Here is a 9,220-nt window from a genome sequence, read left to right as displayed (position 1 = left end):
CGCATTCCAGTATTTTTTTAAATTATTTCTTCATCTGGTGGTATTCCTTCATTTTTCCAATGTTGCGCAAATATTATTCTTGCCGCTGTTGGGACGTGTAAAATCAACTATAGGCTTTGTTTGTTAGTCTTTTCTGGCATTATACCTAATTTTAAAAGTTCAGGTTTAAAATCTACATACCGGTATTCTCCCAACATCTTTTCTAACCAAGTATGTATCTTTTCCCAATAATTCTTCACTTTATCACATGTCCAGCAAACATGATAATATGTGCCTGAGTTATTTTTACATCTCCAACATCTATCTGACATATTTTTAAACATTTTCGCTAACCTTGCTGGTGGCAAGTGCCATCTCTAAAACATTTTATATAAATTTTCTTTATAAGACGTTGACATTGTCAGTTTATAATTTCTTTTTCCCATTTTTCTCATTCCATATTATATCCAAAAATTTTCGCCCATCTCATCGTTGTTTCTTTAACTTGTTCGCTTTCCGTTTCCAAAATGAATAAAGAATTAGACATTTTCTTAATTAGTTTCTCATCTGAAATTAACGAAGTCTTCTCAAATGCCATTGGTTCTTTATAAAATCCATACAGTTTTACATTTTCTTCATGTCTACTTTGCATTTGTAAATGGGCCTGCCACGAGAAGGATTTTCCATTTCTTGTTTAGATTTTAAATTCCCTTCAGGATTTAGAATGTCTCTGTAAGTCCAGATTTTTTCAAAGTCCACCAAATTTGGCTATAGAAATGCTTCCATAGTCTCGACAAATTTAATCCACTCTTTCTGTTCCTTTTCTTTTCTCCGAGCAGGAGGTGGAGGTTCGTGGTGAAATTACCTTCAGCCATTTTACCCAGTTCTACAAAAACCTCATGTTTGATGCGCAGAAATCGGTAAGAGCTTGCGGCGTCCATTGTGTTAGTCAGCAAGAGCTAAAAACCAGGGGGAGTCTGATAAAGATCATCCTCGACTTACGACAGTTTATTAGTGACCTTTCAAAGTTGCAACAGCACTGGAAAAAGTGACTTTTTAACACTTAACGGCCTTTGCAGCATTCCCCCGTGATTAGGTGATCAAAATTCAGAGGCTCGGCACCTGGCAGGTACTTATGACAGTTCAAGTGTCCCGGGGTGTGTGTCATGTGATCCCCTTTTGCGACCTTCAGTGGGGAAGCCAGATTCGCTTAACAACCAGGTTACTGGCTTAACAACTGCAGTGATTCGCTTAACAACTGTGGCAAGAAAGGACGTAAAATGGGAGCAAAACTGTCTCGCTTAGCAACCGAAATGTTGGGCTCAGTGGCGGTCGTAAGTTGAGGACTGCCTGTCGTCTCTTTTCTGACTTACAAATTTGGGAGATGGGAAGCTTCTACATCAAATACAGCCGAGTTAGGGAGTGCAGTGAAGTGATCATGTGAATAGAATAGAATAGAATAGAATAGAATAGAATAGAATAGAATAGAATAGAATAGAATAGAATAGAATAGAATAGAATAGAACAGAATAGAATAGAATAGAATAGAATAGAATTGGAAGGGACCTTGGAGGTCTTCTAGTCCAGCCCCGTGCTCTAGTCCACCTATACCATCCTAGACAAGTGACTGTCCAGCCTCTTCTTAAAAACCTCCAGTGATGGAGTGTCCATGATTTCTGGTGGCAAGTAGTTCCACTGGTTAATTGTCCTCACTGTCAGGAAGTTTCTCCTTAATTCCAGGTTGCTTCTCTCTTTGGTCAGTTTCCAACCATTGTTTCTTGTCCTGCCCTCTGGTGCTTTGTGGCAGCCCCTCAGATACTGGAAGACTGCTATCATGCCTCCCCTATTTCTTCTTTTCTGTAGACTAGCCAAACGCAAGTCCCGCAGCTGTTTTTCGTATGTTTTGGTCTCCAGGCCTTGGATCATCTTAGTTGCTCTTCTCTGCACTTTTTCCAAGAGATGTTGAGACTCTGGAAAGAGTGCAGAGAAGAGCAACAAAGATTAGAGGACTGGAGACTAAAACATAAAAAGAACAATTGCAGGAATTGGAGATGTCTAGTCTAATGAAGGGAAGGACGAGGGGGGACAGGATAGCACTGCTCCAGTATCTCAGGGGCTGCCCCAAAGAAGAGGCAGTCAAGCTCTTCTCCAAAGCACCTGAATGCAGGAAGAGAAGCAACGGATGGAAACTAACCAAGGAGAGAAGCAACTCAATTGTCAAACTTTGGATCTGGGACACACATCCCCCTTTTTCACATTGCTCATAACTTCAAATGGTCACAAAGTGATTGGTCGTAAATCAAGGACCACAGAAGTCCTTGACTTACGAGCACAACTGAGCCCCAAAGTTTCCATTGCTAAGCAAGGCAGCTGTTAGGTGAGTTTTGTTCCATTTTAAGATTATTATTTTTTTGGCACGGTCGTTCAGTGAATCCTTTGGTCATTAAGCGAATCCGGCTTCCCCCTTTGACTTAGCTTGTCGGAAGGTCGCAGAAGGGGATTGCGTGACCCCAGGACACTGCGACACCCATAAATAGGAGACAGTGGCCAAGCAGCCGAATTTTGATCCCCTGACCGTGGGGATGCAGCGACGGTCGTAAGTGCGAAAAACAGTCATGAGTCACTTTTGCCAGCGCCGTTGTCATTTTGAGCAGTCACTAAACAGATGCTTGTGAGTCAGGGACACTCTCTCTACCTCCCTTTGTGCGTAGAGTAGAGGCCAAAATTGTGGAAACCTTTTGGGAAAAGTGTACAGTAGAAATGCCACCTTTGGTTAAGTTTCCACCCATTTTTCTTCTAATTTCTTTATAACTGTAGCCTTGTTCACTTAATAATATACTATTTTTATTTATTTTTATTTATTTTATTTTATTTTTATTTTAATTCCATTTATATCCCGCCCTTCTCCAAAGACTCAGGGCGGCTTACAAGCTTAGCAGTAGCCTTCATTCTATGTATATGCCTGCTTATTAGGGCTTTCACACACACATCTCCAAGCGGCATTATTACAAAGTCAGCTTATTGCCCCCAACAATCTGGCTCCTCATTTTACGTCGCTTTCTGGGCAACCAGTCAACTCTTTGCACCATTGCTTTAATTTTATTACGTTTTACAAGCTCACGAAATGAAAGAACACACACACACACACACACACACACAAAACCAACCCACTTGATAGCGATCACATAACACACTGACAAATATCCTCCTCTCAGCTTCAATACATGATATCAATAACTGGATCCCTACTGTGATCTGGTTGGCTCATTGCCAAAACGAGATGACGCCCGATTGGCTCTCTAAACACTCGTGCCCATGGGCCACGATCGGATGAAGGAAAGCTAGCTGATCTCAACCTAAGCAAGTTGTGCTTCCTTTTTCTGGTTATTTGGCTATAACCTTTCCCAGAATACGGTACAGATAACTGAACAAACTATGTCGCGTTAACGTTCTTGATTAAATTATCTTTCCATTGATATATAATTTTATGGTGCTACTCCCAAAAAAAAAAGTGGTGTTGTTAGCCATCAAACCTCAAAAATACACTTTTCCCAAAAGGTTCCCACAATTTTGGCCGCTACTGTAAAATACCATTTTTCTTAAAACTTAAAACTTGCTGAAACTTCCCAACTTTATGAACAGTTCGAACCGGCGGACTCGCTAACGTTGCTGACGTCCCGTGTCGCCTCTTTGCATTTCAGATCATCGAACAACTAGAGCTGTCCTTCCCTTTACGGTAAGTAGGAAGCGTGCCTCGGTTTCCCCATCTCCTCATTCACCCAGGAGGTGTCTCTTTCCGGCTTTCCCGATGGTGACTGTGCACAACTGCAAAGTTAACCAATGTAAGATTCGCTTCTCCAGGTTCAGCCAGAGGCCTCCAAGAATTGACTAAAACATATGAAAACCAAAAAAAAAGGTAAAATTTTAAAAAAATCCCACTTGGGGCTACTTCTCTGTAATTAGAGAGAGTCGGCTTTGAAACATGCGTTTCTATAGTCCATCGTTTGCTGACCTGGGCAACGTTAAGATGGGTGGACTTCAACTCCCAGAATTCCTCTGCCAGCCAGTGTTTCTCAACCTCAGCAGCCTTGAGACGTGGACTTCAACTCCCAGAATTCCCCAGCCAGCCAGTGTTTCTCAACCTCAGCAGCCTTGAGACGTGGACTTCAACTCCCAGAATTCCCCAGCCAGCCAGTGTTTCTCAACCTCAGCAGCCTTGAGACGTGGACTTCAACTCCCAGAATTCCCTAGCCAGCCAGTGTTTCTCAGCCTCAGCAGTCTTGAGACGTGGACTTCAACTCCCAGAATTCCCCAGCCAGCCAGTGTTTCTCAACCTCAGCAGCCTTGAGACGTGGACTTCAACTCCCAGAATTCCCTAGCCAGCCAGTGTTTCTCAACCTCAGCAGCCTTGAGACGTGGACTTCAAACTCCCAGAATTCCCCAGCCAGCCAGTGTTTCTCAACCTCAGCAGCCTTGAGACGTGGACTTCAAACTCCCAGAATTCCTCTGCCAGCCAGTGTTTCTCAACCTCAGCAGCTTTGAGACGTGGACTTCAACTCCCAGAATTCCCCAGCCAGCCAGAGTTTCTCAACCTCAGCAGCCTTGAGACGTGGACTTCAACTCCCAGAATTCCCCAGCCAGCCAGTGTTTCTCAACCTCAGCAGCCTTGAGACATGGACTTCAACTCCCAGAATTCCTCTGCCAGCCAGTGTTTCTCAACCTCAGCAGCCTTGAGACATGGACTTCAACTCCCAGAATTCCCCAGTTTAGTTTAGTTTAGTTTATTTGATTTCTATACCGCCCTTCTCCCGAGGGACTCAGGGCGGTTCCCAGGGCATATATAAATAGCAGTACAAAAATTAAAAAGAAATTAAACCAATGCCCAATTAAAATACAACAACGATAAAATAGTAAAAAACCCATTAAAAAACCTATATTCCCCCATCAGGCCAGACCAGCTAGTTCAAATAAGTGGGTCTTCAGCCCGCGGCGGAAGATCGAAGGTCCGATGCCATCCGGAGCTCAACCGGCAGTTGGTTCCATAATGCCGGAGCACCCACAGAGAAGGCCCTCCCCCTGGGGGCCACCAGTCGACATTCCCCGACCGGAGGCACTCTGAGGAGGCCCTCTCTGTGGGAACGCACAGGGTGGAGGGGAGTTGACGCCGGCAGCAGGTGGTCCCCGAGGTAACCCGGACCCATGCCATGTAAGGACTTAAAGATCATGACTAGAACCTTGAACCTCACCCGGAAGACAACTGGTAACCAATGCAGCTCGCGGAGCAAAGGTGTAACATGGGAGTACCGGGAAACTCCCAAGACAACTCTCGCGGCCGCATTCTGTACCAGTTGGAGCCTCCGAGTGGTCTTCAAGGGAAGCCCCATGTAGAGAGCATTGCAGTAGTCCAGGCGAGAGGTCACGAGCGCATGAGTGACCGTACACAGGGCATCCCGGTCCAGATAGGGCCGCAACTGGCGCACCAGGCGAACCTGGGCGAAAGCCCCCCTAGTCACGGCCACTATATGATCTTCCAGAGTAAGTCGTGAATCTAGGAGGACTCTCAAGTTGCAAGCCCTATCCACCAGAGTTTCTCAACCTCAACAGCCTTGAGACTCCTTCGTCCAACGTCTGCCAGTTGGATGAGGTGAATGTCCAGCTCTTTTCCTCAATCATCTTGGGGTGTCTGACTGAGCCCAGAAGACCTCTGAGATGTGTTAAACTAGCATGGCTGCCCAGAGAATTCTGGGAGTTGAAGTCCACCCGTCTTAAAGGACCCTCCTCCAAAGGTATCTAGGTTCCACCTGGAACTTTTGAAAACAGCCGTAAAGACCTGTGGCTCAGGGTATCATCTGGAGATGGTCTTCTCCAGACTGGTGTCCACACAAGAGGTCCAGCAAGACCTGTACGTGAGGCCAGCTGGGAATTCTGGGACATGTGGTCCCAACTCATCTAGAAGATGCCAGAAGAGGGATGAGGGACACGAAAGATGCCAACACTTGACAGAGTAATGATAAAAGAGAATATTTCCAGTTTGGAGTTGAACTGGGGGATCCTTGGTGCTCTCTAAGCTTGGTCAAGCTAGCATTGACGATGTTACCTAGTTGGATAATGAAACATCTGCAGGAAAACAACCAAGCTGAGAGAGCACCAAGGACCTCACACTCCTCCTCCTCCTCCTCCTCCTCCTCCTCCTCCTCCTCCTCCTCCTCCTCCTCCTGTTCAGTGTGGGCGTTTGGCACAGCTACTGACGTAGGCTTCCTTCTCCCCTGCTTCCTTTTCAGGAACATGGATCGGCCAGAACTCTGTCAAATCACCTTATATGATTTCCAGAAATTCTTACAATACGATCAAAAGGTATTTTCTGAAACAAATAGGCTTGCTTCTGTGAAAACCGGCAGAGATAATGGGCTTTTTTTAAAGCTTGTTTTATCTCTGTTCATTTTAACCGCTAATGTTTTCGTGTTGCTTTTATGTTGTTTTGTAAGCCAGCCACAGTCTCTTGACAATGAGTGTGTGTGTGTGTGTGTGTGTGTAAATTCAATAAATACATAAATAAACATTTCTGCACAGGTAGTCCTTCACCTATGACCACAACTGAGTCCAAAATTTCTATTGCTAAGTGAGACATTTGTTAATGCCCCCTTTTACGACCTTCCTTGCCGCAGTTGTTGAGTGAATCACTGCAGTTGTTAAATTAGTCACACGGTTGTTAAGTGAATCTGGCTTTCCCCCGTGGACTCTGCTTGCCAGAAGGTCGCAAAAGGGGATCACGTGACCCCCGGGGACATGGCAACCGTCATAAGTATGAGTTAATCGCCAAGCATCTGGATTTTGATCAGGTGACCGTGGGGATGCTAATAACGGTCATTAGTGTGAAAAACAGTCACAAGTCGCCTTTTCAGTGCCGTTGTAACTTTGAACGGCCGCTAAGCGAACTGTTGTAAGCCGAGGACTATCTGTATTGTTCTTCGCCTCTAGACAGAATCTTGCCAAACTGAAGCAGACTATTTGCATGATGGAAGTTATCTCCGAGAATCTCTAGGGAGCGGCCGTTTTAACCCCCAAACAAAGGCCTAAACTTTGCTATCTGTTAGTCCTCTGGACTGCAAATAAATTGAATGAGTGAATGAACGAACGAACGAATGAATGAATGAATGACCCAAGAAACTGCAACAGTCACAGGTACATGCCAGTTGCCAAGCTTTTGAATTTTGGATGACGTAATCAGGGGGAAGGCTATAAGTGTGAAAAATGGCCGTAAGTCCCTTTTTTTCCCCAGCGCCGTTGTAACTTCGGACGGTCAGTAAACAAATTGTTTACAAGCCTGCTGTATAGCCCTGGGGCTTTGGGGCAGCGGGCTAGACTCACCGAAAGGAGACAGAATCTTGCCAAACTAAAGCAGACTATTTGCATGATCAGAGTTATACTCTGAGAATTTCTAGGGAGGGGTCATTTTAACCCCCCAAAAAAGGCCTAAACTTTGCTGTCTTATTAGTCCTCTGGAATGCAAAAAAAAATTCAACGAATGAATGAATGAATGAGAGTGAATGAATGAAATGCAGCCCCTCCCTCCCTCCTTGGGAATCCAGACCACATTCCACCACAGTCGATTCGGCTCCTAGCCGCTCCTTCACTTTTCTCCATTATGTTCTCTCTCTAACCTGGCCTTCCGAGTCCTCCAAGGGGCCACCGATCATGATGAAGCCTGTGCAGGGCCTATCTATCAAAATGGTGGGACTTTGATTGCAGACGCCATCCTGGCTTTTTTTGACCTCGTCTGAGGAGGCCCCTCCCCTCTCGGTTCAAACCCGGCTCGCTTGGTGAGCAGCTCTTCCTAGCAACTCTGCCCTCTGCCTTTCTTCTCTGCAGGAAGCCTGGGCGAGCGACATTGCCAAAGTTCACAGGTGCATGTGTAGCTACTTGCAGGATCGTCCGGCCGACCTGGCGGAGCCCGTCTTCCAGCTGGATGAGGTGAGTGTCTGGCTCTCTCCCTCCATCTTTGTGGGATGCCTTCTTTGGGCTGAGAAAACCTCTTGTGGTGTCGTTAAACCAGCATCTCTCAACCTCAGCAACTTTTTAAGATGGGTGGACATCGACTCCCAGAATTCCCCAGCCAACTGCGAGAGGGATCTTGGAGTCCTAGTGGATAATCACTTAGATAGGAGCCAGCTGTGTGCTTCAGCTGCCAGAAAAGCCAATGCAATCCTAGGCTGCATTAACAGAGGGATAGAATCAAGGTCACGTGAAGTGTTAATACCACTTTACAAGGCCTTGGTAAGGCCACACTTGGAATACCGCATCCAGTTTTGGTCCCCACGATGTAAAAAAGATGTTGAGACTTTGCAAAGAGTTCAGAGAAGAGCAACCAAGAGGATCAGGGGACTGGAGGCTAAAACATATAAGGAACGGCTGCTGAAATTGGGTATGTCTAGTTTAATGAAGAGAAGGACAAAGGGGGACATGATAGCAGTCTTCCAATATCTCAGGGGCTGCCCCAAAGAAGAGGGAGTCAAGCTATTCTCCAAAGCACCTGAAGGCAAGACAAGAAGCAATGGAGGGAAACCAGCTAAGGAGAGAAGCAAGCTAGAACAAATAGTTCTGACAGATAAAACAATTAATCAGTGGAACGACTTGCCTCCAGAAGATGTGGGTGCTCCATCACTGGAGGCTTTTAAAAAGAGATTGGACAGCCATTTGTCTGGGATGGTATAATGCAGGGGTAGGCAACCTCGGCTCTTTTATGACTCATGGACTTCAAGTCCCAGAATTCCTGAGCCAGCCAAGCTGGCTCAGGAATTCTGGGAGTTGAAGTCCATGAGTCATAAAAGAGCCGAGGTTGCCTACCCCTGGTATAGTGTCTCCTCCTTGACTAGGGGGTTGGACCAGAAGACCTCCAAAGCTTCTTCCATCTCTGTTACTCTTATAATAGCCTTTCTTTCCCTCACCTTTGCACAGTTCCTGACCTTCTTGTTCTCCAAAGAAAACACACTGATGGATTCCAAGGGTGAGCAAGTGATTCCTGAAGAAATGAATTTCCCCCTGTCCCAGTACTGGATCTCGTCTTCACATAACACGTAAGAGTGCCTCGGATTCTTGGGCCGATTAAGGATGGATCCTGGGGGGAAGGAGGCCAGTGAGGCCATTGCTAGATAGGACTGTCCACTGCATTTTGCCAGGCCTAGGCTGGCCATGACACCAGTAAAGTCTCCCACAGCAAATATGGGGCCTTCAAACTTGGCCA

General features: G+C 45.8%; 1 protein-coding gene across 1 annotated transcript in view; it reads left to right on the top strand.

Moving 5' to 3' along the window:
* Positions 1–9,220, top strand: part of LOC310638736 (1-phosphatidylinositol 4,5-bisphosphate phosphodiesterase gamma-1-like) — an 86,622-nt gene that overhangs the window by 34,676 nt on the left and 42,726 nt on the right. The window contains 5 exon segments of the mRNA XM_083360034.1: positions 819–899; positions 3,681–3,715; positions 6,261–6,333; positions 7,849–7,950; positions 8,935–9,053. Of these exon segments, the coding sequence (XP_083216160.1) occupies positions 819–899; positions 3,681–3,715; positions 6,261–6,333; positions 7,849–7,950; positions 8,935–9,053 (410 nt within the window).

This window comes from Vipera ursinii (assembly GCF_947247035.1).
Source record: "Vipera ursinii genome assembly, chromosome: 3".
Classification (NCBI taxonomy): Eukaryota; Metazoa; Chordata; class Lepidosauria; order Squamata; family Viperidae; genus Vipera; species Vipera ursinii.
This window is presented reverse-complemented; position numbering and strand designations above follow the sequence as displayed.